The sequence below is a fragment of the Perca fluviatilis genome, chromosome 8, assembly GCF_010015445.1.
Source record: "Perca fluviatilis chromosome 8, GENO_Pfluv_1.0, whole genome shotgun sequence".
In the NCBI taxonomy this organism is placed as follows: Eukaryota; Metazoa; Chordata; class Actinopteri; order Perciformes; family Percidae; genus Perca; species Perca fluviatilis.
This window is the reverse complement of record NC_053119.1, coordinates 33,211,579-33,230,119: the sequence shown is the minus strand read 5'-3', so window position 1 is coordinate 33,230,119 and position 18,541 is coordinate 33,211,579. Positions and strand designations below refer to the sequence as shown.

The following is an 18,541-nucleotide window of genomic DNA, read 5'->3' as shown; positions in this document are numbered from 1 at the left end:
ACTTTCATTATTTTCTCCACATAACTCAAAAACAAAACAGATGTAATTCCCAGAAACATAAAAAGAAAGAAAGAAAGAAAGAAAGAAAGAAAGAAAGAAAGAAAGAAAGAAAGAAAGAAAGAGTCAAACTATAGAGAGAGAGTAGCTTGGCATGCTGTAGCATGCTGCGGACTAACAGGGTGACGCAGGGCACCGTCACCAGGCTGATGGCATACAGCAGAGCTTCTTGAATCTTTTTCAGTCTGGGACCAAAATGAAATGAAAATACATTGTTCTGCCTCGCAGGGTGCGGGCACATTAGACTGTGCTCTTGTAATAATGTGGGGAAACACCAGAAATGAGCCTACAGTCGAGTTGGAGTTCCAGTCCATAGTTTGAGAAACGCTGTCGGACAGAAAAACAACAGCGAACCTCCCTGCCCCCTGGAAGTTGTTACCGATGGCAACAGGCTCAGCCATCCCATCCCAGCTTGTGGAGGGAGGCGGATGTGCACACATGTTCACACAGTCCGATGAGCATTCATTCGTGTGCACGCATGCAAACAAACACTGGTTTTGAGACACACACACACAGAAAAACCCAGTGTCTTCCTTTGACTATAAAAAATAGACAAATTGTGACTGGTGTTTCTGTCTGTCTGTCTGTCTGTCTGTCTGTCACTGAGGGTCTTGGATAGTTGGAGGAGAAGCTGAGGAATGGAGACGAGGCGGTAAATCCTTGCCGCGATCCAGGCCACTGCTTGCTACTACACTACAACAGACTTGCATCATTTCACCAAAAGCCTTCCAATGAATTCAAGTGAATTCCTTTCAGGTTGCTTGGACTTTCATTTAACACCCAGCGAAGATCAATAAGAGTCCACAAAAGAAATTTTGACTCCGCTGTTTAATTCCAGCTTCATGATCAGTACCAAAATGGCTTCTCTCGAGACACTGCTCCTATCAAAACTTAACATGTGCTTCTGAAGCTTTTTTTTTGCTTTCAGATTTAATGCACAACTAAGATATTACAGTACACATGCATGCATTGTTGTACATTTATCAATTTGCACTACAAAAGCAAGGCAGGTGGCGACTAGTAATTTTTTCAGACATCTTGCAAGTATAGTATAAAAGATGACGTCGTCTTCAGGTTATGTTTTGAGAGAAGCAGTGGGATACACAGATTTTTTAAATTGATATTGACTTTAAAGCCATTTTTCTGGTGTTACACATACAGGCTTTGCTTCGGTGAATGCAGTATTTCCTCTAAATACCTCTGCTGGGGGTACAGTAGGTGCAGCGCGTTGCCAAGGACGGTCTGTCTTGAACTACCACCAACACGGAGGAAGCTCCATTCTCTGACTGGTGTGTGTGTGTGTGTGTGTGTGTGTGTGTGTGTGTGTGTGTGTGTGTGTGTGTGTGGAGGTGGGAGAGAGTAGGAGGGAGAGACGGAGAGAGAGCACAGCTGTCAGCTGATGCTAGTATAGGCTAGATGTGGATGAGCAGTGACTGTGTCCTCTTGAAATGCTCTTGTCAAGTTCATGAACAGCGTGAAAGGCCACTGAGCTACTTGGAGACCACACACACGCGCATTCATACGTACACACAAATGTGGACAAGACATGCCTGCTTGATACAGTTGCAAACACGCTCACATTCTGCAAAAAACATTTAGGCACACAGCAAACATACATATACAGTATGCAGAGACACACATAAGCATACACACCCACACCCACACAAACACACCCACACACACACACACACACACACACACACACACACACACACACACACACACACACACACACACACACACACACACACACACACACACACACACACACATACACATTCGTACTCCCAGCATAAGATGAAGAATGAGAGGAGACAGACATCAGAACGGGGACAGATGAATGAGAGGGATCGGGTAATAGCAATGGGTGTGTTTGTGTAGACAGGGAAGTATCATCCTGGTAGCACACACTCGCCAGCTCCTGAGTCTTACATAGACACACACACACACACACACACACACACACACACACACATGAACACACACATGAACACACACCTTGAACCATCAGTAACAACATCCGGGCAGGTGGAGGAACCAAAAGGCAGGAGTTATATAAAGAGGGGTGGAGGGTTACAAAATAAAGAATATATCCATCAACATATTGTACATGAGAGAAAATGTTAATAAATAAATTATAAGTTACAAATCTGTTGAAAACTATGATTTGAGGATGAAAAAGTCTGTCTTGTCAGTCAGGTCTGCAGACAGTGGAAGCAGACATCTCGCTGTAATGCCAGCTGCAGCTCTGCATGGCCTGGGGATCAGACCGGTTCAGCCCATTTGAGTCTGTGTGTGAACTACTGAAGCTCACTTTAGTCCAGTTTCTGGACTATATTATCTCCCTGTAGTCCAGTTACCTGGACTGGTTTACCCCTCTTTTGTCCACTTCCGCGTCTCTTCCAAAACGACTGGACCAAGCTTAGGCGAGGTTAGCCCGGCTTAGCTACCTTTAGCCCAAATATTGGTGGAGCCCTCCTTGGACCTTGTCTTCTTTCAGCCGGTTGCAGTCCAGGAACCGCCAGGAAAACGAAAGCAGAGTCGTCGTAATACTCATATGAATTTCTAGTTGTTGTAACGATGGGCTGACTTGGAAAGCTGTGCTGTCTTTAAATAAAAAAGTGGATAAACAAAACAGCCACTCCAATGTTGAGCAAAATCACCATGACAACCAGGAAAGAGCTGTAGGCCTGCGTGGGAGAGAGAGAAAAAGAGAAAAGAGGAGCGCGTCAATAATCAGGACACACACACACACACACACACACTCAAAGCTCACAGACAAAGCCGTTTCCATACAGGCAGTATATCGAACCTGCTAATACATACAAACGTACGCAGTCATTTATAGTCATCCATTTACTGTACCTTTTTTAACCAAGGCGATGCAGAACAGCCAAAACCTTTCTTACTACCACAGTTGGTCATAATGATAATAATATGTCAATAAACATGCTATGCAGTATAAGGGTATTAATTGAAAAGAAAGTAAAGGGAACACAATCCTCCAAACCAACCAGTGGTTTAGTATAGGTGGTAAGGTGCTTTGCATTAACACAATTTAAAGGACCAACCCACTGTTTTTAACAGAAAGGTTGATGAATCTCTTCTTTTTTTATCAGTTTATTCCTAAGAACTTGTTGGTGATTACAGGACTTTCTGTTGTGTTGAAATAATTTCACACTTTCAACATCACTCTCATTGGACCTTGCATAACTGCATGCACATCAATCGCCCCACAGCAGTCAGGTGAATTCTGGTAACTGTCGTTTGATTCTTTTACTGGTTCAGAGAATCCTACAGCCCTGGGGTTTATACAACTGTAAACCCTTTCTGCTAAAGCCCAAAACGGTCTCCTACGCCCCTCCCCCCACAATGGAGAATGAATGCGTATGCATGAGCAGTGATTGAAAAGCAGTTAGACACCAACCCTGGCCTTGATTGGTGCATCTGAACAGGGAGCTGTGGAGTTTTGCAAACCGCACTACAGGCTGTAGGTGGTGCCAGAAGAGCCGGATTTTTTTTAAATGACCTGCTTCATGTAGTTCTACTCAAACATAGGGACAGTTTCAGCAAATATGACAGAAAGTTAGTTTTATAAGTTTTACCTACTGCACCTTAAATGTCAGTCACAGTGTGGTTGATGTTCTCTTCCGATATTAGTTGAAAACTCACCTTTTTTTCAAATATTGGGTATGCTCACAAATCAGCCTACGTTTCCAAATATACTCTATACTGATTATTTGTCTAGCCCATATTCCTTAGAAATAGCATGTACTGTAAGTAAGTCAAAGAAAAAACTTTATTTATACAGCACATTTCAAACCCTGGGTTACAAAGTGCTTCACAGATATACATTTCAAAATACTATGCAGGAATTGTTGTGTCCACTATATTTTCGTAGCTTTGAGCCCAAAGGGTAACGCCTCAAAACACGCCTAACACAGCAAAGTTTAAAAAGAAAAGAGAAATTACGGGCAGACGGCCTCTGCATATATATACACACTTCTACTAGATCATAAGTGATGATTGAGAGGGATATTTGAGTCTTTATTACACGGCTCAGTTGGATACTTGATTCTGATTGGTCAGTCCTGTCAGTTTGCTATTTCTCTACAACAGACCATTGCCATGGACAGAGTTAAGATCATAGACTCGGACGGACAATTTCTAAATCAATAAAATCATTTTTAAATAGGTTTCTTTTTAGGAAAATCCTGCATAGTATACCTTTAAAGAAAGAGAACAAATTAGGTTAAGCAAGCATCACCTGAGAGACCTATAATCAGCTACTACTGTTAATAGGATAGAGCCCAATCTTTTGAAGGCCTAATCTTTTGAATTCAATCTTAAATTTGACAGGAAACCTGTGAAGTGAAGGTACAGTTGCACCAGGTTCATATGGGAACAGTGAAGGTCTTCGTTAGTAATCACGCAACAGAATTTTGAACTAATTGTATAAATGGTCTGAAAAAGGCTTTCTGCCTTTATTGGATAGGAAAGCTGAATAATGAAAGGGGAGAGAGAGGGGAAGACGTGCAGGAAAACCGTCACAGGTCGGACTCGAACCCTGGACTTTCTGCAACGAGGAATAAACAAATTGGAATGCTGTTTTATGCTTTGCCTGTTTTGCAGTGCATGAAGATAAGACCCAGGAGCAATGATGATACATGTATGCAGTGCAATGATGAAGGAGCAGTTTGCATCTTAAGATAAATAATACAATCCTGTGCTGATCCCACAGAGAGACACCTTCTCTGACAGAGTGAGGTCAGAGGGCCAACTCGGCTGCAGAACAGCAGCCTGGAGCTGGCCGGGAGTCAGTGTCTTGCTCAATGACACTTAAGCAGATGCTTGCTGACAACCTGGGTCATGTGGGTGAAGGCCAGTCTCTCTGACCACCTGTCTATTCTGGGTAAATATGTGAAAGTGAATCTACAGTAGTAGATTCACTGACAATATCGCAGATTTTGATCCGACCCGCATATCAATTTAGGTGCACAATACATTTTGGCAAACCCAGTTTTTGTCGCTTTTCTGACGTTTTTGTCAAATTTTTCGACGTTTGTGGCTCTTTTTTCCGACATTTTTGATGCCTTTTATGAAGTTTTTGCTGCCTTTGCCGAAGTTTTTGCCGCTTTTATCAATGTTTTTGCCACTTTTTCCAACGTTTTTGTTGCTTTTTTCCACCTTTTTGTCATTTTCTTTTTCTATAATGGCTAAGGATCTTTGTTGCCAAATTTTTTGGGGCTTTATGAGGCCCACACTGTAAGTGAGAAAGCTGAATGAGACAAATTATTTATAACTTAATAAAAAACATCAGAAGAAGAAAGAAACTATACATATCTGGCTCTTGATGTGATTCTCATTTTCCAATCTGGCCCTTAGTGAAGTTGAGTTTGAAACCCCTTTAAAATTAATTATTATTAATTATTTAAATTTACAAATAGTTACATAGTGTTTTTTGGTCTTATCAAAGTATTTTACAAAAGAGGAGGTACAGTACAGGACACCTATGGCTTTAATTGAGTCTAATATTGTAGCAATGGTTGCAGTGGGAGAGGGAAATGGGACTCTGAGAACACTGGGAACTGATATCAAGCATCATCATTAGTGCAACATTGTTGTAAATAAATTTGTCCAGAGTGGCTGCTAATAAGGTTTCTGCTGATCAATCCGGTGATTGGCTTATCACTGACCTGTGCCATAGCTAATTACCGGATGAAATCCTCTGATCATTAGCCTTTTCTACCTCTATTTATTAAGAAATCTGTGCTCTTTATCCATGCACTGTAGCACAATTCCTGACTTCTAGATAGTCATATCCATTTCCACGTTATAAAAGTAGTCAGCTGATTACTGAATAACTTGATGTAATCTTCAGTGTAATTATTTCCTTTGTGCCAAAGGAGCATAATCATTCACAATTAGTATTTTCAATGAGTAAATCATATGGAATGGATAGCCGCAGGATCTGCCTCTTAAACAAACAGTTGGACATGTTGGAAAATACACTTATTTGCTTTCTTAGAGAGTTAGAGTTACCACTGTTCTGCTAAATTGGCTTGTAGAATGCCCAACTATTGTAAATATTATCTGTGAACAGAGAAGTGATTTTCATTGCCATACAAACTATAGACAGACCAATAATTCTGCAGGATTAGGCACTCTACAACACAACCCGCCACCATACTTTTTAATGTCAAAGAAAATTACATTTTAATAATTAGAGCACAGGCTCCAAGATGCAAGTTGTGCAGTGACTTTGACTTAAAATCCTTGACACCAAAAACACCAAGCCTCGAGCTAGTACCCTTGGTCTAGCCTAGAAATTTAGACGCACCCTAGTGGCTGCCAACAACTTGATGTGGGTCTGGCTTGTCAGGCTACCCTTGGTCTGCTTTTTAATCCTCAATTGAATTTTGATGCTCACATATAAAATAAAATATCACCAGCACTGCCTTTTATCATCTTTGGAAAGTACAGTCACAACTCTTCAACGCAGATACTGACAGACCTATGTCTGCTTTTATCACTAGCAGGCTTGACAACAGTACTGTAATGCTTTATTTTGTGGCCCACCTAAGAAAGCTTTACATAAACTGCAGACCAGCCAAAATGCAGCAGCATGTGCACAAAGCTTTAGGTAGTAGATTCGTCTTTGTACATCGCTATTGGTTTTCTAAACACTCATTAGAAAAGTGACTGACTACCTGTCAAACGCACTAAATCTGCTCCTTCATCTGGCACTGGCCTTTTAGTTGTTCCATGATCTACCACTAAGACCAGTGTTTCTCAAATAGGAGTACTTTGGAGTACAGCAGCAGGAAGATTTATTTAGCATAATTCCTAAAATAATTATACAATAATAACAAATGAATTTGGGTGAAAGTGGGTGAGATTTCCTGTGCTCACCACTTGTCGCTCGTGCTTGTCAACAAACATGTGTCCACTTTAATTTTACACGTTGCTCTAGTTATTTTCATATTATATTAATTGTCAGGTTCACTCGCTGAATCCTTTCACTGGTATCCAAAAAGATGAAAGTCTGCACTTTGTCAGTTGTAGAGTGTAGTGTGTAGTGTGTAGTGTACAGCAATAGTTTTGCGGGCTGCCATTTTTTTTGGTGCAGGACGTCCCCTGTCCGGGGCATCCGTGTTTTTGGAGGTGGTACAAAAAAAAAAAATGGCATAATAGAGAAGCAGGTTTTAGTGTTACAGTTTTTGCCGATTGCTTACGCACTGAAATCAAAGATCACACTTTTTACAAAACAATACACATAGTGATTTGCAAAACACTAAACACACTTGTATACATTACACACAGAAGTATATCCTGATGTCACTTCCTTGCAATTCCAAAGCACTGACTGTCAAATGACCACACCTATGAGTCAGTCTGTGAAACACAGCCACCAGGTGCGCAAAACACATGATTGCTTAATTGTAGACACACCAATCAGGTTTAAGCACTATAAAAATGCAGCAGGCAAGTCTAGTATATTCTGTACTGTATTTTCAGTTTTTTTTCAGATCTTTTTCTTTTTTTCTTTTTTTTTCAGTAATTGTAACCTGTACTGGATACAGTATTTTATGTTTGTCTGTTGTTTGCTGAGCTAACAGTGTTATGCACATTACTGTAGTAAGCATGAAAACTGGGATATGTTTTGTTGTGTGTTTCTCCATGTTGACATGTTGACTGATTTGGGTATATGGAGAGAAATAAATGATATTTTCCTGCAGCATTGGTCTTGTGTAGTGTTTGGTGAACTTATTGTATGTTTGCACTTTCTCTGTGTACTTAATTTACAGTACTCTAATCACTGAGAAGTAGAATTGCTAAAAGTGTTTTAGGTTAGCAACAGCAGTGTGTAACCGGTTCAAACAGAACTAAGTCATATGAAACGTGTTTCATATGGTAACAAAAAATGTTTTTTTAAATTAGTGTATAGTTTTTGCAAGAGTGTTTCATTTTGCAAAAAGTTCTGCTAACCGGGGGTGTGGTTGTGCTAATTGGGTGTAGTGTTTTGAAAAACCGGTCCCTGCTTTTAAAATAGTTCTTAAACAATCGAAAAAAACTGTAAGCAAATGGCATCACAATCTGTTGATATTTTCAAGCAAAATCTTGAGATATTATTTTCTAGATCATAGTTACTGGTTTATCTACTAACCTGTTCCAAAATTTTTAATGTAATTTTAAGATGTCTTTGTCATCATGCTACTTTTTGTTATTGTGAGCCATGAAGAGCTCGGCTGTCTGGGGACACATCTTACTGAGGCGTGGTTCCTGTAAATATGAGCCTTTGGGATGCACAGAGGCTTCATTTCTGTGTTCCATGATGACGACTGGTTGATGTCTTTGAATGGACACAGAGGTGCAGTGCTATTTTGGTACAGAGGTTTAATACTGGATACAGTACAAGAGTATGTTTTTTTTCCGTTTCTATCTAATGCATATTTTGTATTTCCATCTTGCACAAAAAGCACCATAGTAATAAAGTTTGATTGATTGAGTGATTGGTAAAAAGAGGTCCTTTGTGTGCTTGTGTGTGTGTGTGTGTGTTTGTGTGTGTGTGTGTGTGTGTGTGTGTGTGTGTGTGTGTGTCGGTGTGTCAGAGCAATCCATGGTGTTTGCACATTCCCTGTTTGTATTTATCGGAGTGTGATAGTATCTGTGTATGCTGTGAACCTGTCTTACACAAATCTCACTTGCTTCTCTGCAGCTGCAAACACACACACACACACACACACACACACACACACACACACACACACACACACACACACACACACACACACCACCTCCACCCACCCCTCTGTCACTGACACACGCCCACCGATTGGCCACCATTGAAGCAAGGCATAAGCTGTTCCCTAGCAACAGAGCTCTGGTTAACCAATAGGGGGCCTTCTGTGAGGAAGGGGCTAGTTTGCCAGTCTGCTGTTACTAAGGTGCAGAGAGGACCGCTGTGGTTCTCTTACCGCCTGTATATCTGTGTATGTGTGTGTGTGTGTGTGTGTGTGTATATTTTAGGCTTCATGTTTTCACTTAGCAGGTAGCAGCAGCAGCAGCAGCCACTAAACTACTAAATAACTGACTTCATTCTCTGTGCCAGAGTCATCACACTGCAGACAAATTTGGATTAAAGTGATTAAAGTGAGCAAGTTGTGTAAGTGTGGAACTGTATTTAACAGTTTACACACACTACGTGTACCTTTGTGTGTGTGTGTGTGTGTGTGAGAGAGAGAGAGAGAGAGAGAGAGAGAGAGAGAAAAAAAAAAAAAAAAAAAAAAAAAAAAAAAAAAAAAAAAAAAAAGCTTGATTTATAATGAGCTCAGTGCATGTCTGCGGCGTACGATGAGTGGTTTTCCTTTGAAGCTGATTTTCCTGTTGGTTTCATTAGCTAATGCTGCGACCGTATTATTATCCAGGATTAGCGTGGTTGGGTCCGTCCTCCAGCCTGAGTCAAGACGTAGCCAAAAATTATATTAAAACGCCGTAATCCCCCCTGCTTGCTCGTAGTACAAAAAAATCTTTCTTTATTTCACAAGGTTAAACCTTGTGCCTCTCCCCCAGGATTATCTTAATATGTTGGATAACATTGTGTTATGTCACTGGGGATGGAATGTATCCTCATGACAGTGGACAACAAATCCTTTTAATAAAATCAATGTGTGGCAGTGACATGACAGATATGACAAATACACCATACAGCTGCCGTCCAGGGTGATATTAAGGCCAAACAGAGCCATGCAGATGTTCAAACTTCTGAAATTTAAAGCTGCTATAATCAATGTTTTTTTACATTACCAACGGATATGTGCATGATGATGTATGCTTAATAAAGTGCATAGATCTGCAGTGCGTGGATATCTCTTTTACCAGTTGAGAATCATTGATGCTTCCAGCACACGGGGACACACGGCCGTCCGCGCTGACAGGACACAGATGTTGTCCGTACCGTCTCTGGTTCTGGCTCTGACCGTGGGAACAGTGACGGGACAGCACCTCGCTTCAACGCAACGTAATAACTCCTGAAAATAATGTCCATCTTGCAAATGTATCCGTCTCTGCAGTCATATTAACCACCGAATTCCAGCAACAGGAAATAAGGCTCACGGACTTGTGTTTTCTCTGCCGAAAAAAAAGACTAACTGTTGGGTTAAAATGCGTTGTAACCCGTGTTACTGTGATTTTAACGGGTTTAATATTACCAAAATTAAATTAGTAATGCATTATATCATCATCATTCATTCGGGTCCATTTGTGATCCATTCCATTCTAAATAAACAAACAACGCAGTTTACATGCTTCGTCCTTGTTGCACTATTCATTAAGATAATTCTTAAAGGGGTGATAGAATGCAAAACCGATTTTACCCTGTCATAGTTGAATAACGACAGTTCGGTGGGTAAATAGGACATACATAGAAGCTCAAAATCCCATTGACACCCCTTTACTATGAAAATCTCATATTTTGAAACTGCCGCTGAAAACGGGCGAATCCCAACAAAGCTGGAAGTTGACGTCAACCTCCCAAAAACCGGAACCTTTGTCAGCCCATGGGTGTATTAAGAGAACGGTCACGCCCCATCATTTACATAGGCTACACAACTGACCTGAGATCAGGTAGTTTTCTGAATCTAGCTAGGTCACGCAGATCTCTGCTATTCCATTACAAAATTCACTTCTGAAACTTTTTTATGCGAGAAATCAACCATATAAAGCTCAAATATGGGCCGCTTTACGAAAATGGATGGCTAATTGCAAATTTTCTCCGACTGTGTGTCGGAGTTTAGTGCCGGTGTTGGTGCTGCCTGGGTTGCTACATCGCCGCCCTGACCGCAGTGTCAGCGAGCTTGTTACAGCCGCAATCTTTTATCGCAGCCCGCAGGTTCCAGTTAATCTTATAATGGGTATGTGTGTTGAGTTATTTAAACAAACAAACAATCGGGGAAATAAACGCCTCTTGTCCGTGAGTCTCATTGATAGAGCCGCGGTGAGATGGAGTCCATCAATGAGAGCTAGCTAGCCTCCTCCTAACTGTGACATTCACAAAAATACATTCAATTGAAATCCGAAATCGGACGTGAGTGTTAGCTAAGCTTTGTAAGACCTTGAGGAACCTATAATATTCATGCCGTGACGAAATTCAAACTGTAAATATACTTTAGTTATGCGAAAGTGAGCAAGCTGCGATATTTCCCCATTGTAATGAATGGGACATATAGCAAGCAGCTGCTCCACCTACAAAGACGCCTTGCGTTCATAAAAATGCCTTAAAATCAAATCGGACACAACGGTTAGCTTTATAAGACATTGGGGAATGATGTTGTATAAGTGCGGGACGTAAATTCAAACTGTAAATATAATTTAGTTATGGCAAAAGTGTAGCTAGCTAGCTGCGGTATTTCCCCATTGTAATGAATGGGACATATAGCAAGCAGCTGTCGGTTCTACCAAAGACGCCAACCCGTAAAAATGCCTTAAAATCAAATCGGACACAACAGTTAGCTTTATAAGACATTGGGGAATGATGTTATATAAGTGGCATGACGAAATTCAAACCGTAAATATATTAGTTATGCTGGCAGCTGGCCGCGGAGCCCCGTAGTGCAGTATCCACAAAGGGTGACTTTGCGCTGGGTATGGAGCCCAGCAGGCTGCCGCTTTCTCGTCAGACTGTGTGGAGCTCCTAAAGTCCGACACGTCTTACCAAATTTGCAATTAGCCATACATTTTTGTAAAACGGCCCATATTTCAGCTTTATATAGTTGATTTCTCGCTTAAAAAAGTCTCAGAAGTGAATTTGGTAATGAAACATTGCAGTGTCTGGAATATGAGATTCTGTCGCTTCTCTAATGTATGTGTATTGGGGATTCGCTCAACCAATCAGCGCGCGTCTCTAATGTCTGCGTATGGCAAGTCGCTCAACCAATCAGCGCGCAGCTCATCTAAATATTCATGACCATACCATATTTGGAAGAAAAGCTCTTGTTACAAATAGGGCCAAAACACAGGGATGCATAAGGGCCAGTAAAATATCAACCAGGCCATTTTCAGCCCAACCAATGTTACATACCCCATTAGGAGACCATAAGGAACAGTGTGAAATACCCTATATAATCATTCTATCACCCCTTTAACAGATTTCTGTAGTTCAAACAACTCGGAATTGTAGTTGAGAACGTCAGTTATAATGGCCCACGTATTAAAAAATTGTCGAGTTTAAAATCGGGCTCAGGCTCATAATTACAGTTAATGTGTCGGGCCGGACCAGGCTCGATCACAACGTGCACGGGCTCGGGTAGGGTCGAGCTTGATTTTTTGGGCACAATCTAAGCTTTAATTCTGGTTAGTGTGGACTTAACTCCAGTATAAGGTGAACCTTACGTTGCCGTGGTGCAACCAAACATGGACACAACTTTAGCATCAAACTAACTAGTTTCAACGTATCGTTTAGCAGTGTTGGAAGTAACGTGTTACAAAAGTAACGCGATTACACTAATGTATTCCTTTTTGCAGTAACGCAGTAATATAACGCATAACTACCAATTCGATGCAATTCGATGGTTGAGAGGACTGCAGGGACGAATATATTTGCGAGATGGAAATATAGGCCCACTCCCATTATTTTCAGGAGTTATTACGTTGTGTTGAAGCAAGGTGCTGTCCCATCACTGTTCCCGTGGTCAGAGCCAGAACCAGAGACGGTACGGATAACATCTGTCGTAATAGCATAACATTTTATCAGCAGTGGAAAGTAACTATACCGTACTTCAATACAGTTGTAAGGTACTTTTAATTGAGTATTTTCATCTTTATAATTCTACTCCACTACAATTCAGTCAAGTAAGCCTATTGTAGGCCCACGTTTTACTTCACTATTTATTTTATAGTATAACTTTAGTTAGCCTGCTTTGCAGATTCAAATGAATAATACAAAATAGTATGAATAAATTATGATGTAGGCTATTACAGTGGATAAAGCTGAGACTTTGTCGATCCCATGGTGAAATTCACAATCTACCTACTTCTGCGGTTACTTTGGTAAAAGTAACTCAAAAGTAACGCAAAAGTAGAGATAGTAGAGACAGTAATATTGTAATATAACTAATTACGCTCAAATGACAGTAACTAGTAATCTATAATGTATTACATATAGGAAGTAACTGCCCAACACTGTCGTTTAGTATGGACTTTACACCCTAATTTAAGACTGAACCGAACTTACACACAGCTGGTGCAACAGGCTGCTGACCTTACCCTATCCAACACCTTTGGGTTGCAAACCAAGCCGTATGGCCCAACATCCGTGTTGGATATCATTACTCTTCTGGCTGAATGGTTGCAAAAGAGTGGAGGCCTATTAGCAGCAGATCATTTGTCATGGTTTTGGTCATTGGACACTGTGCAACAATCCCATATGGATTTTAGTTTTACTTGTCCATATACTTTTGGCCAGAAGAATAGCAAAGTGACTCAAAATAATGTATTGGTTTTTGCAGATCTCTCACTGCATTTATTGTTTATTAATCTTTCTTCTAGATCTATTCTATTCTCTTTGTTTAAGCCAGTCTTAATATCAGTTATTATAATAATTTCCATTGTGAATATAAAATATTGATTATAGCCTCTTTAATGTTGAAATTCAAACTTTACATGTATTTATATATGTGGTTTGAGCATACGAACCGCCAAGTATAAGAAATTCAGCCTAAATTGAATTGATCAGACAAAGGTTATGATATCAGTCTGGTGTCTTTAGAGAAGTGAGCTTCTGGTTAGCTGATTGACACGTCACATGAGGAAGCGTGTTAGTGTGATTTAACCCAGGCCTAGCCTATATTGACGATGTTTCATTTACGGGATAGTTCTGGTGCCGCAGGAGGTTCCACCGGATGTCCCTCATTTTTGTCCAGATGTCCCTCACTTTCCACTTTCTTTGTGTTGGCATTCTAAACTCCATGCGATTAGGGAAACCTCCCCCGAGCTAGAACCAACTATCAAATTATATTGATCTTTTTCTGAGTAAAATTCGACACATTCGACAGCCATTGTATTTCCAGAGCTTGCCTCCTTACATGCACATGTTCCACCAAAACAAGTTCCTACCCAGGCTATTGTGTGGAAGGCACCTTTACCAGTGTCCAGCGCTTAAAGCCGCCCAAGATGTTTGTAATTGGTTTAAAGAAATGCCAATGAACCAGAGCACATTTTTCACTTATCCCAGAATGTTGTGTGGACTAGCCAGACCTTCCTCCGCAGCGCTGTGGAGGTAGGTCTGGCTGATGTATTGAGGAATTGATTCAGGAAGCAGAGGCGGAGCACAAGATATCAACGTAACCAGGTTACGTTCTGTCAGTCACACGATAAGGAAAGAGAAGTTGAGATGAGTGACTGGAAGTTCAATTTTGTCTTCTCTGAATCTGTGACCCCCCCCAAAAGGAAATGTTTTTGAATCTGTACGTCTTACAGCCTCTGAACAACCACATAAGTGTTTTCAGTTATTCTGGCTGATTAGACTCTTTTAGACTCTCTTAGATGGGAATTTATTAGGTCACAAATTCTTTCTACCAATAAGGATGATAAAGATGTCATTTGTCCCGCCCTAACAGGTGACTCATGAAGATGTCAATCACTCAGTCTAACCACACCCACACAGTCCTGGAAAAGGTCCAATCAGCCACATTAACTATAAACACCTATGTGGGGGTTCAGGGCCTTTAACATTGCCTTCTGTGAATTTTAAGTTTAGATACATGGGTTTCAAAGGAAAATATTTCAATGCTATACATTCAGTTGTCTGTAGGCTTCAACATGAAGCATTCAGTAGTTATTACATTTCATAACATAAGGTGACCAGTTTCTTACATATTTCTTTCATTATTATGGCATTTCTTTGCTTCCATATATTTAGGCCTTCAAAAAAGTTCACAAAATGTTGAGTCATTTTTTGTTATTCTAAATTGTACATGTGCTACATTAGAAAATGTACGTAAAAATAAAATAAAAATAAAACTACAATATTTATTGACTTCATATTTTATACGATATAAAACAAACACTAGTGCAGTCCTAACAAAGATTTAAAGCTGCAAAAGGCAAATTTGCACTGATGGAACATATTTTTTTGCCTTTATTTAGCACATCAGAAAAGAATAATAATTTGTACATAGTAACCAATTCATCATGATAAACATAAACAGTGCAAGGAAGACAGGAAACCCCAAAGGGTTTATATAATCTAATGTTATCAGTGTCAACTGTTTAATCCCAGTAGCTGGTGAGGTGAAAACAATGATGAAGATATTCAACCTTGCTTGCTTACAGCTGCAGGTGGGAGCCCTTTTTCTGCTAAATTTCAACTCAAACTGCTGTGCACCAGATGGGTTTTCAGCCTGTGACCATACAAAGCACTTGGAAGTAAAGTGCAGTGTAGTGTTGAGGATATCAGCAGTTTTATGAAACAAAAATCTTGTGCAGGTTTAATATGATCTTTCAGAGTTTGTTAAAGTAGCTACGAGGAACTTTTAAATGTTTCTGAAATTGTTTTTTTCCATCTGATGATCATAAATGATGTGTAACAGCAAATGAGACTACGTTCAGACTGTAGGCAAAAGTGGCCCAAATCAGATTTTTTAAAATCAGATTCAGGCCACTTCCATATGTGGTCCTGAATCAGACCCAGATCAGATTTATTTCAATGCGGCTGCAGTGTGAACAACCAAGGCGGATTTTATTCGACTTTTACCTCAATAACCCTCGCTACGCCCTCTCTCTCCGCGGGGAGGGACGGGGCCCCCTGCTCCCGGTGCAGCTGTCAACTGGGGCGGACTGTCCTCAGTGTGCCCCAACCGCGTCGCGTACCAGGGCGGGGATCGGCTCACGTAAAAAGGCGACGAACCCACCCGACCCGTCTTAATACACGGACCAAGGAGTCTAACACGCACGTGATTCAGAGGGTCGCCCCGTGGCGCAATGAAAGCGAGGGCCGGCACGCGCCGGCTGAGGTGGGATTGGGCGCACCACCCACCCATCTCTATAGCCAATTTGGCTCTCTTTCTCTTCATTCTTCTCCTCCTAGCACCTGCTCATTAATGTAACAGCTGCCATTACACAAACATTTTGAAATAAAAGCGAAAATGCTTACTTCCTCCATAACCTACCTAACTTTAGTGCAACAGCGTGCTGCATCTGAAGTCATTGTTATTGTTCTTTTGCGCATGTGGGTCAGTTCGAAACCGCAAACAGTTCACACTGGAGTCTGATATAGGCCACATTTTAAAAGGTAATGTGAACAGCCCAAAAAAAAAAAATCGGATCTGAGCAAAAAATCTGAATTAGGCATTAAGACTTGCAGTGTGAACATAGCTTAAAGAGTGAAAAGAACGCAATTTGTATATAGTTTTTATTAATGCCTTTCCTCGGGTGTGATTTCCCCTGCAAAGTCACAAAATGATTCATGGCAGGTAGACCGGCTCTACAGTCAGACATTCTTATGGGTCACAGATTTCAGTGCAACAAAAAGCGACCCCAAATTGACCCTCTTCCTCCTAATATGTCTATTTCATACATAACTTTACAATGCCAGACATAGTTGTACGTCGGTAGCCTACATGCAATTACGTCCCCCTTCCATTTGGCGGTCATTTTTTATTTATTTTCAGTCCATGTTTGTGTTGGCCTACTATTTTGTTTTTGTCCCCATTCTTGTGTAAAGGGTCCTTGGGTTTCATGAAATGCGCTAATCATCTGGGGACCTCTGTGATCTGTGAAATTACCCCCCTTCCCCACATATCTGAGTTGCATGTGGCACATTCGTAAGGGATCAGTGATTTTACTCAAATTTACTGACATATCTGTACCCTGACAGTTGGGTACTCGGAGGTGCGTGGAGGACGGCCAGGGCAAGGCCGCTGCGCCGCAATTGGGGGCCAGGCCCGATAAGGGTTACCAGAGGCGCAACTCCTGTCCCCGCTGCTGCGGCACCAACACAGCATCACCATCAGCGGAGTGGATCGGGGGCGGAGTTCTCCGGTCAGGCGGTGGTCTATACATAAATTGGTCATCAAAGACGGTGTCCGCAGCCCCCTGCGATCCCATATCCGTCTTCGCGACTTTGAGTCCATGAAAAGCGCTATATAAATTCAATTTATTATTATTATTATAAAAAGGCGCACACAAAACAAAAACCTTGAAAAAAATGATATACGACCCCGCCAAATCACAGACATGTCGATTCGCGCGGGACTAATATTATCACAGGATCTCGATATTCGGCGAAATATGGTAGGTCATTTGCTGTGGAATTTTTACTTGACAAATTACAGACATGGCCGATTCGCACGGGATTAAGATCCCAGACAACCTCCGTAATTAAATTATTCAAATGACTAGAGGTCACCAAGTAATACTAATCCCGTGTGAATAGGGCTTTAGTTATTATTATTATTATTATTATTATTATTACACTGCTACAACAAACTCTTAATGCTTTGGCTTGTGACACAGTGGGCCCTATCTTGCACCCAGCGCAATTGACTTTGTACACCAACGCATGTATCATTCCTATTTTGCACCTGACGCTCAGCAGACTTTTCCCTCCACAGACTCATGTCGGTAAATTAGGGAATGAATTTGCGCTCCAGGGGCGGTTCAGCAAAAAGAGGAGCCGTGTTCCGGCGCAAATGTTCCCTAGTGCTATTTTGCAGTTTCAGAAAACAATTCCGCCACTGACCAGGAAAAACCTAGTCTAAAGTCAGTGGCTCGTTATTCAGATGCTATTTTAAGGGCGCATGCTTGGCCGTAATTTAAAGTGCGCACACCGCGCGTACACTTTGCTTCTCTCATCTCAGGGACCCAGCAGTTCCCATTTTTGCAAACCATACATAAATACAAGGAAAAATATGACCTTGTTTTACACAACATTTCCATGAATCATGGATGTGTTGATGACATAAATGAGGAAATATTAGAGGAGATGTGATGTTGAACTGCATGTCCCGATGCCACTTAACCCAAATGCCCCAGCAGCAGCACGGGAGAGGAGAGACAGAAGTGCTGCATGGTCTATAGTGAGGTAATCTCGGTCTAATGTTAGACTACATTGCAAAAATATCACCATGCATTCATAAACTCGTAATTCAATGAGAGTGAGCCCAAAACATGGGAAAGTATGTTTTTGTGTCATTTCTTTATTTACATTTTACAAACGTCGGTCTCCTCGGCTGTGAACCGCTCCTGGCGTGCGCCCATGGTTGTATTAAGAGCGTGCGCCTAGCAAATCCGATATTATAATAGCAATCTGCCATGGAACAAGCGCGCCTGCTTATAAAGGTAATGTGATATAACGCTCCGATTGCTTTATTGCACGTTACGCCCAAACCACACCTATGAGTAATGTAGCTACTTCAGACCAACCCATTTTTACACCCGCGGGTGTAATAGCAACAGTGCCCGAGATCTGCCCACAAAGCTACTTGCG

The 18,541-nt window shown here is 41.1% G+C and overlaps 1 protein-coding gene across 1 annotated transcript in view; it reads right to left on the bottom strand.

The window, feature by feature from the left end:
• Positions 1-9: 9 nt before the first annotated feature.
• Positions 10-18,541, bottom strand: part of jph3b (junctophilin 3b) — a 75,451-nt gene continuing 56,919 nt past the window's right edge. Inside the window, exon 6 of the mRNA XM_039808976.1 lies at positions 10-2,747. Within this exon, the coding sequence (XP_039664910.1) occupies positions 2,667-2,747 (81 nt within the window). The 3' untranslated portion in view covers positions 10-2,666. The remainder of the gene's footprint in view (positions 2,748-18,541) is intronic.